The following is a 21,540-nucleotide window of genomic DNA, read 5'->3' as shown; positions in this document are numbered from 1 at the left end:
TCATTGTCAGACTGCTTCATTTCTCATTTAGAGATACTGAAACATACCTGTGCTTTCATAAGCTTAATGTTAAAACTCAATTAAGTCAGTTGTTGAATAGGTATGGCAGACAAGACAATCAGCTGACAACTATGATTGCGTCTGCTCTAAGTGGCAGATTTATATAGTCAACTGACATTCACAGATGCTCAACCAAAAAAGCCAACCCAAAGGTTGGATTGTCACTACATGGTAGAAAAATCAACTGGCTGTTGCAATATGCATTCTTCTGCTTGACTTAGAGCTACACGGACTTCAGAAAACAACTCAAATTTGCAGTATATCCACTTTGATATGGAGTTCGCCCTAACAAATCCACCTGGGAATCAGTGTACAAGAGTCAGCATCAGTCAAGCTAGGCTTGAGAAAACATACTTGTGGGAGTCTGCACACTCTGCTCAGCTATCAGTTCAGGGACATACTTGGCTGTGCATGTCCCTCTCTGTCCTTACACTCTGATCACTAACCAAGATTTAACTCCATATCCCCATCTGTACTTATCCTATCATCCAGAAATAACACTATCTCCCAGAAATAACTCCACCTCCCCATTTCAAGCACCTTTTTCTTCCAACTTTAATGAACAAAAACAGATTTTATGTGGTCAGACGTCTTTATAGTGCAGGAAAACATCCAACAAGGACTGCATTACTGAGTAATTCCAGTCTCCATTATTCTGGAAAAAAAGAACTCGCTGTACAGTCTGTTGCACTAGTCTGATCTTTCTGCATATCGAAGACAGCTATTCTTACAGACTATTAGATAACTTTGGCATTTTAAATAAAGCAATGTAACTTTATTGATATAATCTGAATGGGAAAGGAGAAGAGTGAGAAGACCTTTTTTCTGTAAATAAGAGTTAAATCTTAAGGATGAGCTATTCAGACTATCTCATGGGTTATTGAGAATACTACTTCCAAACATATTTTACTGTCTTTTCCATAAGCCTTTGTTCACAGTGGCTAAATTTAAAAGTTTAACAAAAAGATTAAATGAGATACAGTTCATCAGAAGTAATTTCAACCAATCTTACTGTACAAACCTAGAGCAAGAAAGCTAAAGCAAGCAGGAATATTTAAGCAAACACTGGTTTTCTGATTCTAGGAACTGGTACGCAGAAACTGAGAACACCAATTTAGAGTGCTAACCGTAAACTGCCCCTTCTCCCCAAACATTTCAAGTCTGATTAAAGTGTGCTTAATAGAGGAAAAGAAAAATACATGCTGTATTTTACTCCAATATCTTCCTCTGATTCTTTAACATATTAAGATTTACACATACTACATTATAAAAATATAGTTGAAGGTTTTCTAATAATTACCAATAAAAGGAAAAATGAAGACATTTACAGAAGTCAACAAACAAGATATACTAAAATACACACATATATATGTATTCCTAGTATATGCTAGCTAAATAAGCATCGATACCCCCAATAGCAGTTGTGACAATGGAGGTGACCTCTTGTGGAAAGGAGCAGCAGCTGAGGGTTAGTATACTAGTGTTCCCCAGCATAGGAACAATCAGGCAAATACCTGTGAATGAATGAGAAAGGTAAGATCTAGCATTCTACATTTCAGTTTTGTTGTCACACATTGGTGTACAGCCTTCACAGCTGAAAGATTACATCACAATCAATCTTTATGCAAGGCATTAGTGACATTTTCTGCTTTTACATGTGCAGTGTAAAAATAAATGAGACTGTCCTTGTATTTTATGCCAGGAGAAACATTTGAGAGCAAACAGGTGAATTTGTTTAGCATCATCTGTTTTAGATGTATTCCTCTTGAATATACATCTAAAGATACTATATATATTCCTAGTATATGCTAGCTGAATAAACATGATAACCCCCAATAGCAGTTAGGGCAATGGAGGTGACCTCTTCTGGGTAACTGATATGTAAAAATCTTTCTTATATTGCAAAGTATTCTGAATCCAGAGATCCACAAAATACCCTCTGATTGAGAACAGCATGATCAGGTGTCCTAACTTAATTTCAACTTGAAAAAGTTGAGTAAAAAAAGTAAAATTAAATTGGTAGAACTAAACTGTAAATCATCCTGTTGGATGCAATCTGAAGTCCTGTTTTGCCAGAAGAGGAACTATAACTGTATCCACTGAATGACGTTTTCCCTCCCAAGTGAAGAACGAAAAATATCCTTTAACTAATGGTCTGAAAGAGCAAGTTTTATGCTTTTAAGTAGAATACAGAGAACCCAAGCTTTGATACCATGCAGGAGACCAACACATTTTTCAGTCTTCTGAAGGGAGAGCAAGATTGAACAAACCACACCTTGAAAAAACTTTTAGTCACATATTCAGAGTTTAGCAGGCAATCTTGCTTTCTCAAGCAGAAAGGGAAAGAAAATGGATATGTATCAGTCTTCTTCTAATGCTCTCCTTTTTCTCAAATCAGAGTCACACCTCCTCATTCACCCTCAAAATAATTTTTTCCACAGATTTGTCTATCTAGGGAAAGATTTTTTTGCAAAAATACCCAAACAAGTACTTTGAGGATAAAATTATAGCAATATTCTAAATACCTAAGCCAAAGCTCACTGCTTAATCTGTACTCATTTCAGTTATACATTCATAGTCTTTTTAATTTTTGCTTGCTGTCACATTTCAGCTCTGTGGCTCATCTAATCCAAAAGTTACATCCCTAGCACTGCAGATCTCAACCCTTTGGTTGAGGATCCTTAAGGACAAGACAACAACAGATGAGGAAAAAAAGGGGGGGAATGGGGAGAGGGAGAGAGGAAGAGAGGGAACAATCCTATTCTTTAGCAATTGCGGGATCAAACATCCTGTAATTTCTACAGTCACTCTGAGTTTAAGAATATGACACATTAAAAAAAAAACCTGGGTCTTACTCTGTTTGCTATAAGAGTAAAAATATAAGATGAGGCTAAACTAATCCATGAGTCATAAACACCGGGCTGGAGGCAGCAAGGGCAAACTCAAACACCACATTTCCTGGAACCTGACGAATAATTTGAAAATATAAGGACAGTTCAATACCACAAGCTTCTGAATTTAAAGATCATAGAATCGCAGAATAATTACAGCTGAATAGGACCTCTGGAGGTTATTTAGTCCAACTTCTGCTCAAAGTAGATCCATTTAGATCAGGTTGCTCAGAATATTGCCCGGATGAACTCTGTACATCTTCAAGGACAGAAGATTCCACAAGTTCTCCAGGCAACCTTGCCCCATGTTTGATCATTCTCATAGTCAAGATTTTTTTCTTTTATCTCTAACCAGAATTTCCCACATCCCTAACTGTACTGTTGCTTATCCTTTTACTGTGCACCTCCAAGAGCCTGGCTTCGCCTTCTCTATACCCTCCCATTGGTACAAAAAGACAACCAAAAAAAAGTTCCCTTTTTCTTCTCTCCTTAAGGCTAAAGAAAATATCAGTGTTTCCTTGTATGCCACATGCTTCAGGATCCTAACAGTCTTGGTGACTACCTCCTCTGAACTCACTCCAGTGTGACAATCTTTCTCGTACTAGGGAGCCCATAACGGGGCACAATACTCAGATGCAGCCTTAGAAGTGTTAGGAGAAGGAAAACATTATTTCTCTAAACGTATTGGATATGTTTTTGCTAATGCAGTAGCATACAGTGGTATGCCGCTGGCCTTCAATAATGCAAGGCGACATTGCTAACTTAACTGCAGCTTGTCCACCAAGACCCCAAGGTCCTTTTCTGCAAAGTTGTACCTAGCCAATTAATCCCTGCTTGTACAGATGCATGCAGTTTTTTCCTTTCCCACTGCAGGACTCCACGTTTGTTGAAAACCATGAGGTTCCTGTCAGCATATTCCTCCAGACTGTCAGTACCTCTAACTAGCAGGCAGCAGCCCTGCCCTCCAGGGTGTTGACTACTCCCCCAGTTTGATATCACCTGCAAGCTTTAAGAGTGAGCTCTATCCCACTGTTCAGACTAGAAAAGACATCCCACTGTTGAAGTCTGAATAAAGATGTTCTACAGTACTGTCAGTATCAACTCCTCATAAACATCACTGGTAACCAGGCCTCACTGGGATGTGATGTTGCTGATTACAGCCCTTTGAGCCCAACAGCCAAGCCAAATTTTCCACCAACCTTACAGTCCAGTCCTCCGGTCCATATTTCACTAACTTCGCTATAGGGATACAATGAGAGACTATGTCAAAGGCCTTGCTAAAGTCAAGGTGTACAACATCCATTGCTCTCCCCCCATTTGCTAAGCCAGCCATTTCATCACAAAATACTATCAGGGTGGTTAGGCATGATTTGCCCTTGGAAAAATCCATGTTGGCTGTTCAGTCACCTTTTTCTCCTTCATGAATGTGGTCATGGCTTCCAGGAGGATTTGCTCTGTAAATTCCCCAAAGATTGAGGTTAGGCTGACCAACCTACAATTCCCCAGGTCTCCCTTCTCACTTTTCTGGAAGATGGGTGTGATGTTTGTCTATTTCCACTAACAAGGAACATTCCTTGAGTCACTGTGACCTTCCAAAGATGACAGAGGACAGCCTCACAGAGACATCAGCCAGGTCCTCAGCACCCTTAGATTCATTCCATCTGATCCCATGGACTTATACATGTCCAGCTTGTTTAAGGTGATCTCCAACTCTCTCTTCTTTTGTTGTGGGTAGTACTTCATTACTACAGACTGTCCTGGTAGGCCTGAGGGACATGGAATGCCTGAGGGGAAGTCTTATCAATGAGAACAGAGGCAAAAAGGCCTTTTCTGTGTAATTTATCATTCTGTTGCGATATTTGTGTCCTTAGCCCCACTTTGCAGCAGGCCCACACCTTCCTTAGCCTTCCTTTTTTTAAATCAATGTACTTACAGAAGTTCTTCTTACTGTCCTTCAGATTCCTTGCTCATTTCAACTCCAGCTGAACTTTCGCTCAACTCCACTCCTGCACATTTATGCAATGTTTCTACATTGCTCCCAGTAGTCCATTTCTGCTTCTACTTTCAGTGTAGCTCTGTGTATTGGTTATAGATTCCTCAAAGTATGTGACTAGGGAGATCTGTAATAGCTGTAGAAAATACTCTCTCAACATTTCCCATACTATCAGTGTGTCCCATGACACAAGGAAAGGCCCCTGAAACACCTTAACCTTCTTTACTTTAGACGGGCTGCAGTATTTTATCTATATTCAAGTAATGACAAAAATCTGATTTTTCATCGCAGAAAAAGAATTTTATAGCTCAACTCTCCTGGATCCCTCTGCCACTGATCAGTTGCTTAAGCACAGAACTCTAGCCTCAGATACCCTGGTTTACAGTTCAACACATGAGCAAAAGTAAATCTGAATACTATGAATTCAAAGACAAGAAAACATTCATTTTTATTTTTGCCAGCATAAAAAATTAAACTTAGGTTTACAATCAACAACAAAAATCAAGTGCTACTACCTCAGTCTTCCCACCACCGAAACATTCCTTGTGTTTATCATGCAGAGAGCTCAGAACCCTCATATGACGTGATGGACAGTCCTTTGGGTCTCCTCCTCCGCCTGCTTCTAGAGTGGTTCCACACGTCCCATATTGTAACCTTAGTGCTTGCCTAATGACTTCCAATGAGTTGATTCATATGCTGCTAAATGTTGAAATACTTAAAACAATAGGTTTCTACAAATCCAACTTCTAGTTAACACATGTAAAACACGAAGAAATCTGACTGCATTATAGAACACTAGACCAAGTATAGCATTCATTGTATGAAAGTATTTGCTCAGTCTGCACTTCATGCCTTCAATTCAGTGATCCCACAACATTCCAGTCTTCTTAAATGGCATTGTAGTCAAATTCTGCTTTTTCCTCTATGGAACAGACACAGGGTCTAAAAGCAGCTTTGGTTTTAAAGTAGTAGTTGCCATTACTGTCATGATGTAAACGGATTTAGCCAAAATCCACACTGGAACTTTCACAGGTCCTTGCAAATTACTGACAGAAACACCCTTAAAATGAATTCAGTAATTCAGGCCTAATGGCCTTGCCCCCAGAACTTATTTTTAGTTTCCAGGTGTTAAATTAATACAACTTTTCCTGCCTCAAAACACCTTGGAGTAGCAAGGACAACAAATTAATCTTTTTCCAAGCTATTCATATAATTCTCCCTAGAAATTTTCTCATGGTAACTGAAATGGAGGACTGGCCTGAAACAGTTGCTGCTGGGTAGAGCAGAGAGGTTAGATACTTGCCTCCATTACTGAAATTAATTCTGCTTTAAAGTGCTACTGCCAGACATACCCTCACATTAGCTGTTTTAGTGCAAACTGGGAGATAACTGAGACATTAGTCTTCTATTTTAGACAAGGACGGGTTTTTTTTAGTTGTTAAACCTTGGGTATTTCATGGCAGACTACACACACAGTTTTGACAGTCCTTTTTTACTTTCTTGTTTCTAATAAGAATTCAAACAGCCAGCTTATAAAAAAACAGTGCAATATACTGTTAAATGCCTTTTAAACAATTTTTCCCATAAGAGCAGGGAAAAAAACAGAATGCCTTTGGCATATGATGCTTTAGCAGTTGCAGAACTAAGAACTAGGCAAAGTAGGTTAAAAAGATAATTCTACATTTCTGTTTAACCCAATTATGTTGCAAAAAGTACTCAGGAAGCAACACACAGGAGCCCTAAAGATGATATATCATTTCCCATATGTTCTGCTCAGCAAGGACTATCAAGTCTCAAGTTTTCCTGTCTCTGTCTTCTGAGTCAGAAGAAAAATGACCATTTTGTCCCTGTGCAATCTTCAACCTAGGAACGAGAGTGGAAACTAGAACATGGTGAAAATTTAAGTAACTAATAACTCAAAGGCTGAATTAAGCCCTAAGAGCAGAAGGGGAAGACAAAAGATTAAGCACTGTAACTTGTACACTGTTTTTATGATTTTGAAGCAAATTTCTTGAGTTAAAAAGCAACAGTAAGTTCCTGCCAAGACTAAGAAATCCACTCATTCTAACTACAAGCAGGCAGTTTTCCATGGCAACTGCCATAATCTTGTGCAGATTCCAAGTTTTCATTTAAATCTCTATATTTTCAAAAATGACTTACTCTCAGCCCACTTAACAAATTAATGTAGGCCTGTCTTATTCAGGCTGTGGCAGATGAACTACTTATGGTAGTTTCTGGTTAAGCCAAATGCTGGCCATTCCAGTGGTTTTTCAACTGTGGTCTGAGTGGACCACAGTTGCCTGTGGACAATGGAAGAGGAAGAAAGTGACCTAGATTTATTGTGTGGGATACTAAATTTCACTAACAGTTTCAGAAGATGTAGAACTTCTTGTTTGTTTAAGACTGAAAGCAGATGCATTAGTTAAGCCCTTCTACTGTTTATCTTTGTGTTTATGATAGAACATATTTAATAACACCTCCTTAACACTGTCATTTTTTCCTCCTTTAAATTCTGTAACCTGGAACAACAAAGAATTTTCTCCCAGCTGCCCTCTTTCTTCCCTATACATTTTGTGCGATATTCAGGACAAGCTATCTTTACACCTTCCATTATGTCTTACTGAAACAGAAATAAATAGCAAAAGCTTCTCTGAGCAACCCTGTTAAAGATGAACAAAAAAGGAAATCAAGTAAGCAGAAGTTCAAAAGGGAACTCCTTGAATAGAGAAAGTTAAGAGGCATATCTCTGGAAGAGGCATCAGCAGCAAGTGAAGTCTTTATCGCTGCTCTAGATCCTTTCCTGTTAGCTTAATTCACTATATCCACCTTGGTTTCAGTATTTAAGAAACTGAAAAAAGGCTACTCAAAGAATTTCAACATAACATTCCCCAGAAAAGACCCTCACCTGTTTAACAGCAGAGGTATTTGCTCTCATGGTAGCAAGAGTCTCTCCATTAGATACTTTGCAACAAGTTCTACAACCAGAGCAGGCAGATGTAGATCCCTGTGTATGTTAATACACATATCTTTCTCACTCAAGTATGCGATTTTCTGTTTTGATATAAATCTTAACTTCTAATAACATCAATACTTACTCCACACAAGTTTAAAGAAAGAATTATGAACCCTATGCTACCTTGCTAGTTATAAAGGCTTTTCAGAATATTTTAAGCATCTGTACACTTCTGTTGGCTTAAGCCAACAAAAAGGTACTTAACAAGCCTACTTTTCTGTTTTAACAGTTAGTAGTAAACAAGTATCCAGCTTTTCCACTGTAATCAAATGCAATCTGAGGTCCTTTGTCTCAAGAGAATGATTCCAGAAGCAAACTGCTAAGCAAACTGCATAACTGAACCATCTGTGCTTCAGTTGTTGTATCAGCATTTTTAGAGACAAACAAACCTGATACAGGAGTTGTTCTATAGAACAAAGACAAACATACTGTGTCCAGCAAAAGGTTCCAGAAACTTGTGCAACTGTCCTGGCTTCAGAAATGTGTCTAATGTGTGCATTATTGAAAGTAGTAGCTTTACCTCTGCCTCCCCCCTCCCCAAGTGTAATGGGGGCACCAAACAATGGGGGTGCCAAATGATCACTAAACAGCAGAAGTCAGCCATACCTAAAATAGAAACCAGCTGAGGTCTCAGTCATTTGTTTTTTTTTGCTACGCACAAACCAATAGCAGATACCATTATCAAAACAGAACAATCTCCTACAAAATGTTAACACCTGCTCCAGTAGTTTCACACAAGCTCAGGCTTAGCTTGTCATATCTTCTGGTCACAGAAGTCTGCAAACATATTTGGACAGATAACAAGAATGCGCTATGCTATACATGACCTTCTTTGGCGCCGCTAAGTTTGTATTAAGGTAAAATATTAAGTTCAGGGATAAAACCACTAAGGGGTTTGGTAATAGGATTCAGACTGTTTCCATCTTTAGATCATTGGTCCAAAAGCTAGCTAGGTCAGCAAGGAATAAGAGCTGTGATGATCCAATCTGCACTTAGTGGCTAACTCTGAACAACAACATTTTTGGAAATTTTGAGAGCACCAAAATAAAAACAACAAAAAAATATTAAAATCCTCAGTACATATTGTCCACTGATATGAGCTTTGGATCGCTAAGTCTGATCAAAAATAAAATAAACAGTTCTCAAAACTGAGGTGGCACTCTGTTATAAAGCTATGGGAGGATAAATGGGGAGATGAGTAAGTACAATGCCTTACAAAAGTTACTGCTATAGTTTTTAAAAAATACAAAATTTTATAATTGGGGCTAAGCATTTTAAGTGTGACTTCTTTCTCTAGTATCTAAACAAAGGATATACCCAAGGCAAGATTAATTGTTCTCTCAAACCTTAGCTTCTAAGTACATTTTGAATCAGGTTAACAGGCATTATTTTTCTCCACACACCGAGTTTAGACTTTCACCACATAGTGGCATATGATATAAAATACCAACAGCAGTATTAATGATCATGAGTTTTCAGAATTTCTCAGCTTTAACATGTATTTTTGTTGTCATGCTGATGCAATCTATATATACGGAATCATACGAAAACAAAACACGAAACTAAAAAACACGAGCAGAAAAGCTATTCTTTAAATCCACTAAGTAAATACTGCATGCCTCACCAGACTAAGAAACAAGCCTCAACAGTATTTACTTTGATAACATATGCATTAACACAGAATAGCTTCGTAAACACTAACATACTTGAGTATTCAGTTTCACAATACTACTTCCATTAAAATGGATCAAGATTGATACTGGACCATCTACAAGAATAAATTTCTTCAAGTTTCATCATGATTTAGCATCCAAAATGGTTTGGCAACTACAGAATTAGCTAATTTGCCCCAAGAACTGAGTTAAAACATATTTCATGTTATATTCTAATTAACAAAACATTTTACTTTTATGAATTAAGTCTTTTAAGGTAAAAACTTTGAAACGAAACTTACTTACTCTTGAGTTACTATCTCCAAAATAAGTGTATATAACATAATTAAATGCTTCATTACAGGCCATATTCAGTTTTTTGAAACCAAGACAAATATCCTATTCCTTCAGCCATGGAAGAGTTAGTACTATTTTTGAAGGTATGGAGAAGTCAGTAATCCAAAAAGTAAGATGATCCCAGATCTCAGAAAGGAAATGATCCTGCCAAAAAAAAAAAAAAAAAAAAAAAAAAAAAAAAAAAACCACACACACACACACACACACTCTGGGCATGCTCACAAATTACCAAGCATAGAAATGCAGATCTCACCCCAGAGAAACTGGAAGAGACCCTTCTCTTCTTATATAAGGGACTTGAAACTTCCTCCTGCCAATTGTATTACCTGATACTGTATTACCCGATTTGAATATTGAAAGAGTTCTTGAACAACCATACAAATCCCTGTTTAAACATTTATTTCTTATGGCATTTGCATTCACAGTAGCAACAGATCACTGATGACCTGTAGATAGACTTTAAAATAATTTGTTACTGTTCTACAAACAGTTTTCTAGCTTTTGTCTCAAATGGTTTTACAGCTCATCTCCTTCCCCTTGATTCCAACCATTAGTTTATGGATGACAACTCTGTTAAAGCTCAAAAAATACTGGAGTTTGGGGAAAGAAAATACTGAGTCCTCCAACAATAACTACCAAGATTTGATCTTAGCTCATAAGAATCTCTGAGCACACAATGCTGTTTTATAAGCCTACTCCATAATTAGATACATAGTAGAATATTCTTTGAACTTTGTATGGAAATATGACAGACAAATCTCCAGAATACCTTTTTAGTGATGTTTTGGTCTGTTCAGCTTATTAGCCACTGTGCACAATTAAACTATTCAATTTTCAAAGTGTAGCTAAGGGCTAAGTAAAGTGATTTCACCATTTACCCTTTGGTCTGTAACCAGTGAAGCAGGCAGCAATTTATATAAGCAAAGATGAAAATCTAGACTATAACTCTTGATACAGCAAGAAATCTACAAAGGATTTTTTTTCCCTTCAGAAGAATGCAATAACCCTTAGTGTATTACCTATCTATCTGTACTGAACTACAGAGTTACGCTGCCTTAAAAAAAAAAGATAGAAGAACATTAGGACTGCAAAAACAGCCCCAAAGCACTAACACACACCAAAAACTAAGTTCTCCAAACGACTTTAAAGCCGTGTTCATGTGCGTATGCATTATGATACTGAATTCATAGGATCATGTTCCTCTTTCCCTCTCTACTCTATCCCATCAGGATTTCAACTACTTTCAGAATAAAATCAAACTAATATCTTCCCCCACACACCCTTTGCTACACAAGTACATCCTAGTCAAACTGAGAATCAAGACAAGAACTGTGGTTTATTCAGAAGGACACACTAATACTGACTTCTTTCCAAGTCAGAGACCTAAGAGCCTTCACTGTCTGAGACAGGTTTCCCTCCTCTCTCTGGCATTTGATTGAGGGATTTATCATCGATGGTTAAAAGCATCATAGGCTTTGGCAAGAGTTTCCAGTAAATATAAAACAGAAAGAGTGAATACAACCTCCAACATCCCACTAGAAGCTCCAGCTTTTTGATATGAATCGTACTATTTTGATCTGCACCTGCCCTGCCTCAAAAAAAACTAAAGCAGAAAACAACTAATTGTTTTAAACAGTTGATATTGTAACACGTATGAAAAGCAATCATTGTATAACAGCCTGGTCACTTATTGGCACTTAACTCCAGTTACTGCTTTTGTCCCAGTAATATGAGATCTATCCATCCAAAGGACTACTTGTCTTTCCACAGAACTATACTGGCAGGCAGATGCTACATTCAAGAAGGAGCTCTTGCTGGCAGGAAAAGAAAGGTCAAGAATATCTTACTGAAAACTTTAAACTTTGAAACTGTACAAATTAGGTACATACATACAAAAAGGAAAACTAACTTTTCACATTTTTGTCTGGACACTTACCCAGAAGCTCAAACTAGCATAAGTAATTTTGCTAGCGAAAACAAACAAACAAACAAACAAACAAACAAAAACACACACGCTGTTAATGACACTCACCCAGGAATGTATATAAAAAATGTTGATTTAAACAATATGATTAAATGCATTCCCTGGCTTACCATACCTTCCCCAGTTTCCTCTTCTGACCTTCCACTACACCTTCACAGTGCTTTCTAATCTTAAAAAGTTTTTGGACTTGAGATGTTCTACTTAACCTCAGGTAGAACATTTGACCTTCCATGTTTTGATTCCTTAACAGCTAGGAATACACTCCTTTAAAATTAGTATATATAAATTGTTCAGACTATTGTGACCTGTCCAGGTGTTTCCTTACTTACGCATTCTGACACTACTACTTATGTGGCCTGCATGACTCACCAATTTCATGGTATACTAGTCAACGTTCAAGTGCACAACCTTCACAAGTAAGAGTTTTCCACCTATCTTTCCAAATGGAGACAGAGTACAAGCCACTACAGAACTGGTCTTTTGGATTTGCAGAAAGCTTGACTCATCTTCCTTATGCCTTTGTGCTGAAGTCAAGAGTAACTTTAAGTGAACCAGAAGACAAGAGTTGGGCTTGGAACACAAATGTAGTAAAGATAAAATTGATGCAGGAGGGAAGACCAAAGTAAGAAAAAAAGAAGGAAAGGGATAAAAGGAACAGTACTAGAAGTAAGTATTCTCTCACAGCATTGAGCTCTGCTGGTTATTTATAACACTCCTAACCTTGCTTGTACTGTAGCACTTAGTGATGTATATTCTAAAGATTAACTCAGATGAAACAGGATATCACCACTGCAGAGATAAAATTCTCTTTTGATTTGGGTAATGGAATATGTTAGACTTTCAACAACAGAAATTTAAGTTCAGCATTTTATAAAGTCTAATTTTGATCACCCTCTTTTTTGCAGAAAATTACTTAAATATAGAGTAAATCAGTACTATTAGAACAGCCCAAAGAGAAGCAAATATGAAAGAGTAATTTTTTATTTGGGCAGAAAAGAAACACTCTCAAAGATATCAAACATGAGTCACATGCATAGGCAATCTTTTAAATTCCCAAAGAGTTTCAGAGTGCAGAGGCCCATTGAACAACAAAATGATCTTTGGCCAAGCATCAACATCTCAAGAAAAAAAAAAAAAAAAAAACTACTGCATTTAGAAGTCACAGATTCATGATCAGTCCTATCATTAATTCCAATTACATTTGTGATGGAAAGAGCTTATATAAATACTTCAAAGAATCAATTATGTATGTATCTTCATGGAATGGGTAGACTTGAGAACACTGGCATGTTTGGTCAGTCAGTGATTTATACATTCCAGCACGCCACCAGATTTACAATTTAGTCCATACTCCTCCTTGGAAATCACTTTTTCAAATCCATAACTTCACTTGGCTGATCCATTCTATGCCAAGTCAGGAAGACTCTCCTGATGTTCGTCCTATTTTTCCTGCTACCATTGTCTTATCAATTAAAATTCAGTAGGGACAGCATATGCAACCTTAAAAAAGGAGGACACTGATATCACTGTTTAGCCTTTAGTTAAGTCTTGCATATCTCATTGCAAGGTCTCCAGAACCCTATGTTTCCTATATATAAACAGTAATAGCTGACACACAGGCTTATAGAATTAAGAACTAAATATTACAGAATTCACCAGTTTTCATTAGTCAGTTTCCAGCAAAGCAAAAAGACCTCTGCACACGTGCCCAAACCGCTGCTCTTGGTAGCAACTGAGTTTACTATCCTATGCTTTCCCTATATAACTACTCAAGGAAGTGATGCACAAACTTACAACTTTTCTGAGCTGCTCTTTGCCACACATCCTCTTGAATCAGACTGGGGGAATTTACTACCCATCTTGAAAAGGTGTTTTTCATCTACCTCTACATCTTACTGTACCCACTACTAGAGAGTAGCTGCCATACTGTTCTAGTACATTCAAGACGTTTTATTTAAAAAAAAAAAAAAAACACACAACTGAGTATTTAACAGACTTCTCTTCCCCACTCCTTCATAGCCATTCAGTAGTAAGCAACCATTTTGTTTCATAATAGAAAATCGTAGCTCATGTTCAAATCAACAAAATGTAAATTTAAGACCAAGCTTAAGCAGCTCTAAGTAGTAAAACAAAACTGTATCTCAAGTGATCACCCTCGAGCACACTTGAGGGTAATCAAATCAAAATAACACAGGGCTTGGAATATTCCAGGTAATACTTGTACTGTATGGGTTTTTCTTTATCAGAACACTGGGGAGCTACAATACAGAGACACCTGAATGGCCTCACATGGAATAAACTCAGTCCAGCAGCTCCAGGTCAGTGCTAGTCTTGATATGCTCCTACGCAACCACAGAGGTGCATTTACACAGCATTATAATGCAACAAGGCTGTCAGGCTTATATTAGAGCAAGAAAATTGTTTCCATATCTGAGGCAATCCAGATACCAATATAGGCCATAATCATGAACTGCACTTCAGCAGACTACATACTGAGCCAACTGGGGGATTTCAATGTATCCATGGTACAGTTAATCTGTAACTCAAGTAATCCACCTATATATAATGCTGACTTAAATGTTTATTTTCATTTAGTTGGTTCCTGAAGGAGTAGAAGTTATTTCTATGGACACACAAAAGAAAGGAGGTTACCCTAAGAAGTTAAATACATTCATTTCTCCTTTATTTCTCTTTGCTTATCATGTTCAACACAGACATATTTAAGCATCTTCTCTTTCACAACACCCAAAGACTTCAACACCACCTCTGATTGCAATCCCTTTTTGGAGAAGAAAAAAAAAAGTATTTCAAAATCATGTTTTTTTGCTTCAGTCTCTCCACTTAGTTCTGCGGTAGTGAAGTTTTCCTCATTTCTCAAGATGTCTGTACAAATAACAGTACACCTCAAAGAACTTCTTTTTATAGTTATAAAAATTTTGTGAAGAACGCTAAGTAGTTGCTCTGTTTTCTAGTCCAAGTCACTGAAGCTCCTCTAGCCTTTAAAAAAAACAAGAAAACAAAAACAAAACCCCCAACTCATCACCAGAAATGCCCAATAAATAAGCATAACACAGGACTTATTTTCTAACCACACTCATCTCATAGCCAACCATCATCCCAACTTCCTGTCCTCACAGCACTAAAAATCTGGTACTTCCAGTCTGGCAGAGTGTTCTACCTATAGATAGCATTAGGCCAGTTGATTTGCCAAATACAACTGTAACCAGTGGCATGTTTAGGAGGCAATAAAATAGAGGATTACAACAGCTCATGAAATGAAATATTGTCAGTTAAGGTATGGGAGATGCAATTACTCCAGGACAAAAAAAACTGTTACCTCTTTCTTACAAATCCAAATTTATCTTGCCAAAATCTTTGTGCCTAGTGACTGAACAGGAATTACATTTAGCCCAAGAAATCTATGGGTAGCTAAAAACATTACGTGTACTTCTGTTGACAGAAAAGTCTTTATAAGCAATTATACAGCTTATCTCATTCCACTGAAGAAGGAGGAAAAAGAAAAGGAAAAAGAGTGAATATCATTCATGTTAATAAAGTAAGGTTCTGCAGGCTTAATATACCCTGCTCTTCTTTCAAACAGTAGTTAAGCTCTCTGTTCCCTTCCTGAAGGAAGCAAATTTCTCAGTTCTGCATGGGCTCTTCTAATTCATTTGACTGCACATTTGATTCATTTGTTGCTATGAAAGCTTCTGCTTTCTTGCAGAATTTTAAGAATTTCAGTGGATGTGTGTGGGAAGAGTGAAGAATTACTTCAAACCCAGCCCTGCAAAGACACCTCTGTAGGCAACATATGCTGGCTATATTTAAAAGGAAGACATCAAAGAAAGCAAACAGTAAAAACTACTTTTTATCTAGTCATTATAAAAAAATAGATGAAACCATATTTAACAGCTAGTCTTAACAGACTATAGCTGCAGTACTTTAGTAGAAATTAACACTTACCATAAAGAAAAACTTGACACTATTACAAGTTGAGAAACACAGAGACTAAGATGCTTTTATTGAAAAGAAAGAAGCCCTGTAGGACTATTCAAATGCTAGAAATAACCTTTCACATTTTTAATCAAGTAGAAACTAGCCATGCCTTCCAAACCCCCACACTGGCAGTACTAAGATCTCCGTTGTGAAGCAAGAAAGTAATAACATTTGTCTGTTTCATTGCCAACCACATAGAACTGTTTATGTGAAAGATGTTTTTTCTGAAGAATGTGTCTTTGGAGTAAGACAAAAATCTCTTTACATAAAAATATGTAAAACAAATTGAGACTCTTCCTTCTACCTCTCTATCCTTCCCTTGTCCAAAAACTGTTGAAGTAGCAGAAACTTTCTCTACTTAAAAAGGACAGATCAACCATTGAAAAGAAAGGTTTCCACATGGTACTGTGGGTTTCACCTGATGTTTGAATCAAAGTTCTCCAACTGATCTATTAAGCCAGACTTCTTGATACCTACTAACCAAACCTGAGGTGGAAAAAATAGATGCTAATGATTCCAAAGACAGAACCTTTGTAGCTTATGACAGCACAAGTGAGGAGAAGCCATGACCGACTATCAGAGTTCAGCTCTTATAACCCCACTGATGATGTCCTCCTATACTATTATTTTTAATGCTCCCATGGTCACGTGGTTAGTATTTCAAGCCCTGCCATTCAGATATTAAACAGAATCAGAAGTCAAACTCTTTATGATGCAATCAGTAGCATAATGGCAAGATTATAAGTAGTGTTGCGTCCAATGAATTAATGGGGAATTTAGAATAGAAGAACCAAAACAAATGAGAAATCGGGAATCAGAAGTTTCAAGAAAACAGAGAATAAAACTAGTATTTTATGAAGATGCAGCTAGCAAGATATGTAAGACTCCCTACCACATTACATAAGAGGAAATTTCTACTAGTGTAAAGTTGTATATAATTCTGGTAAAATCCCTGAATGCTAAATCATAACTGGAACAGAAAATTAGCAGGGAGCAGAAGCTATATACCTAATAAGCAAGATAGTCAAAAGTGAACACACAGAATGGAGAAGACAATACTTTTCTGAGAACTGGAACTACCAAAGTTCCATTTGCCCTCACATATCTGTTTAATTTAGGAAACAAGGTACAGGTTCCAGCTGAGGCTTTTCCTACAGTCAGTGGACCTGGAGAGTTCTCTTTCCCTTACTCAATGCATATTTCCTGTTGTCTAGTAAAGCAAAAGCTCACTCTCACAATCTTTTCCTCCCCGTAAGATCTCCCTCCTCTTCTAGTTCATTTAGTTTCAGAAAACCCACCAATACCTTTGAAAACCTCTACCGTGTAAAGATTACCAGAAAGTAAGCAAAAAAGATTAACAAGCAACAAGGAGAAGGAAGATGGTCAGCCAAACTTGGTCATGTAAGCTTTGTTTCCACAGGAAAACAGGCTAAAAGTTTATTAAACTGCAATGTGGCAAGGCAAACAAAGGCCTGAAAATAGAACATTAGAGGGTTTTTTTTGTTGTTGTTTTTTTGCTTCTCTAGCTAGTAGGATGCTTAACAACTGAGGAAAAAAGCATATCTGAAAGCAGGAAAAAACAGAACAAGATTAGGTCACAAACATGCAGAAAATTCCCATGTTTTTTTTTTCCACTTTCTACATTAGCAGCAGTCCTGAAATGTAAGACTGTTCAAGGACTGTAGGCTTCTTTTACTATCATCTAACCATGTCTAATATCTCTCTTCTAAAAGTTTCTGCCTCATTAGTGCAGTGAGCAGATGCCTTCACCCTCTTCACTGTAGCATCAGCCAGGCTGGCTCAAGCCACTTTCAGCAGCAAACTGAACTAAGTATTTAACTTTGCACTGAAATAGATTAAGAGTGCTCACAAAAACCCATTTGCTGTATCTATTGCAGAGCCACCCAGGAAGGGTGGAAATATGAAAAACCTGTGTAACTAGTACTCTGATGATCTTGCAGATGTAAACTGATTCAAGATGGTTACTGTCAGTGTTTTTGTCTCAGAAACTGATAGACAAGAATCTGTTAATTGCTAACGTGTACTGAGCTCTCTAGATATACAGAATTCCTACAATAACTGCAGTAACAATGCACATTATTTGCTGAAAAATTCTAGCAGTCCAAGACTGACAGGAAACGAAAACAAACCAGTGTAGCATCCAACTTTCTTGAATAGAAAAAGAGCAAGACATAGGTACACAATCATTAAAAAATGGCTTAAGTAGAATAACATTACTATTCCCAGTTATTACCTCAAGCATTTCATAGACAGAGCAGAGTGTGTGAGCAGGCAGCCACTTTGATGCAAAGTCCAGTAGCTTATTTGAAACTGCCAGAGAAGACTATTCAAGCTAAGCCACTGGACTTTGTACTAAAGCAGCTGGAAGTACTCACACACATTTCTTTCTGCCAAGAGTACTGCAAGTTTGAGCAACTTTCAACCAAAGCTCACAACTGGAGTAGGAAGAATTTAAATCACCATGGCAAGCTATGTCAGCACTTGTCAATAGCTTAAGCTCCCAAAGACAATCATTAACTTGTTCAGAGGTCTAAAATATAGCTAAATTACATATAAACCAAAAAACTTGTGAGCCTCTACTCTGACATAATAGTTTCTAGCCAGTATTCCTGAACACTAAGGAATCCACTGAAGCAGAATCTAGCTGTCATGTACAGGCACTTTTCCCACAAACCTCACTGATAACTGAAGGCAAATGAGGACAGAATCCAGGCTGCAAATACTATAAAGTATCTGAAAATTTTTCAGTCATTACACAGGTGTCTACTGTTCATTTAGTATTTGCCCTAACTGGAGCTCAAAACACTTCACACAAGGCTAATGAATTAAGCCTCAACACACCTGGTAGCTTAACATCACCCTATTAAGGATGAGCCCTGAAGCACAAGGAGGGAGGATAACCGAACCAAGGCCACACACACATATATATACACACATAAGATTAGCAAAGCAGGACCAGGACATTAACTACTCGTGCCACAAAACTCCGCGTACTAGACTTATAATAACTCCAGTAGCATGTAGGAGGGTCGGTAGGAGGCGGGGGGAGGGGCTGGACAACTGGGGAGAAAAGGAGGAAGCACGCAGTAACTGAGAGGGCTCCCGCAAGTGGAAGGGAAGTATGTCCTGCCCAGACCCTCACCACCGCTAAAAGCTCAGAGCTGCGACCAAAAGGCTCTCCTCAAGCAGGTCGCAGATCCTGCGAGCCACTTGCCTCCGCAAGCCCCCGCCCCCCCCCCCCCCAGGCCGACCCCCCGAAATGAGGCCCTTGAAGCCGTCGAGCACATCCCTCCCTCCTCGGCCTGCAGCGCCGCCTCGCCCGCCGCCTACCTTGGCCACATAGTCCTTCACCTCATCCAAGTCTCCGTTTTTGAGGGCCCACATGAATTCCTTGTCAGACATCGCGGCCGCCAGGCAGAGACGCGGGCGGGCGAGACGGCGAGGGCCCGGGAAGAGCTCCGCGGCGCGAAGGCGGCGGCGCGACGGGCAGCAACCCCTCCCCCGTGCGGCGGCCGCGGGCTCCGGCAGCAGGGCAGGGCAGGCCGGCGGCAGTTACGGCGGTTAGGGCTCAGCGCCGCGGGAGCGGGGCCGAGCGCAGCGGTCGAGGGAAGCGGGGCGGAATCCGCCTAACTGAAGGAAAAGCGGTTTATTTGCCCGCGGCGTTTCCGCTTCCGGTTTTCATTCAGCACCCCCCTCCCCCCGCCGTTCCTTGCCCACCCCAGCGAGACACCCACGCGGGGAAGCGGGCCGCGCTGCGCATGCGCTGTCCGCAGGATGCCGCCGGAGCGCTGTTGCGCCTGCACCTACCCCAGCGTCCCTCTGCTCCCGGAGATACGGGAGGGGGGGAGAAGGGAATGCGGGGGGGGGGGGGGGGGGGGAAGGGGAAAGCGGTGTGGCGCATGCGCATCGCTCTGCTCTCGGCCTCGCCCCGCCGGCTGCCCCGCCCCCGGCTGCCCGGGGGTTGCCATGGCGCCGGGGCTGCGCCGTGCTTCGCTAACCGTCCCGCTGCCCCGCCCAGCGGGCCGTTGAACTTGCTGCGAGGTGCAGACGGAGCCGTTTGAAATTCAGCCTTAGAAAACCTTCTTCTTCTTTTTTTTTTTTTTTTTTTTAATACCACACGTGATACCTGGAGTGGCTGTATGGAAGAGGCGCGTGTGCGAGGGGAGCGCAGCAGGCCGCGCTGAGCCCAGGGGGGTGGCGGGCCCCTGCGTCCAAACTCACACCCGAGGAGCTAAAGCGTTCAAGTGCCTCCTCTTAAAACCCGAGGTGCTTGAACGTGCTACGAATAATGACCGTAGTGCTTCTGAAACATGAGCAGCGCGACATAAAAGGCAATATGTGATAATTAAATGATGGCACTTTGTGATTTTTTTTTGAAACCACGTGTTTTCCGTGTGGAGTATGTAGCCTCGGGCGCGTTAGGTGCCGTGGGTGTGGCTTCTGACAGGCAGCCGCCCACGTGGCAGGCCCCATCCTGAACACCCCTGGAGCTAGGACTGCTTTGACTGTGACTGCTAGAGCAATAGTATGAAAAAATACAGATACTTTTTAAAGGTAGTAATACTGTTATTAATGGGGAGGAGGGAGCACTCCACCATATAAGCAAAAAAAAAAAAAGTTTTGGGAGCGGGAGAAAGGAGGACAACAGTGCCCTACTGCTCATGATTCTTTCTGTATTACTCCCCTTGTACTGCTGAACCACAGAAATGTTAAATATGTAGGGCTTTGCAGATTTTTGATGTGGATTAAATGGTATTTAAGAGAAGTAGAGTAGAATGTTACTTGCAAGGAAGTAAAAATCAAAACCCTTTCAGGTCAGGATAATTACTGATTTGACTTATAAACAAGGGAGTTCTGGAACACAAAATATGACTTCGTCCTCGTTTCTTCTCCTAATGTCATTAAAGAAAATGAAAACAACTGAAAGACAAACTGTCAAGTGCCCTTGTACTGTTTTGTAAATACTCTCAGTACGTTCACAAATGTGAAATTTTGCGTGCTTAATTTTCAACTTACAGAAATAATAAGCAGGTTTCAATCTTTTAAAATAAGCTAAATCCAGTTTCTCTCATCATTATTTAGGAAGATTAAATAATCCTGAGTTAATCAAGTGTGATGAAAACATTTTTGAAATTCTGGATACTTATTAGATACTTAAATATGTATCAAGGAGACAAATTGTGGCATATGTTTTAAAATGTTGATGGGCAATTCTCTTGCCATATTTGCACTCATTAATCCATGGATCTCATCATTCAGCTGTGCTAACAGTTTTCCTTACTCCTGTCTGATCTCTGAAACAGGAACTCTTTCACACTTCCCTCTTTTTCTAGAAGTCCTGCTACCTAAAGTACGTGGCTGAGTCAGATATTTTTCCCATTCTACCCAATACATGCCTCTTCTAGAGGTACACTAGTTAATTAGCATCAGACCTAAATTCTGAATGGCTTTTGTCTGTTTAGTGAATAACACTGGATGTCTCAAGTATTCATCCAGAAATAAAACCCATGCCTGATACCATTTTCTAGCCATGGGATGCTGTTATATGACTGCCTTAACACCTGCATGCAGTG

General features: G+C 39.3%; 1 protein-coding gene across 1 annotated transcript in view; it reads right to left on the bottom strand.

Annotated features, from left to right (window-relative positions):
- MTPN (myotrophin) overlaps window positions 1-19,755 on the bottom strand; it is a 48,416-nt gene extending 28,661 nt beyond the window's left edge. Inside the window, exon 1 of the mRNA XM_026119750.2 lies at window positions 19,298-19,755. Within this exon, the coding sequence (XP_025975535.1) occupies window positions 19,298-19,369 (72 nt within the window). The 5' untranslated portion in view covers window positions 19,370-19,755. The remainder of the gene's footprint in view (window positions 1-19,297) is intronic.
- Between the last annotated feature and the right edge of the window lie 1,785 nt (window positions 19,756-21,540).

The sequence above is a fragment of the Dromaius novaehollandiae genome, chromosome 1, assembly GCF_036370855.1.
Source record: "Dromaius novaehollandiae isolate bDroNov1 chromosome 1, bDroNov1.hap1, whole genome shotgun sequence".
NCBI classification, from domain to species: domain Eukaryota; kingdom Metazoa; phylum Chordata; class Aves; order Casuariiformes; family Dromaiidae; genus Dromaius; species Dromaius novaehollandiae.
Note: the sequence above shows the minus strand (reverse complement) of the source record. Positions and strands in the feature narration are given on the sequence as shown.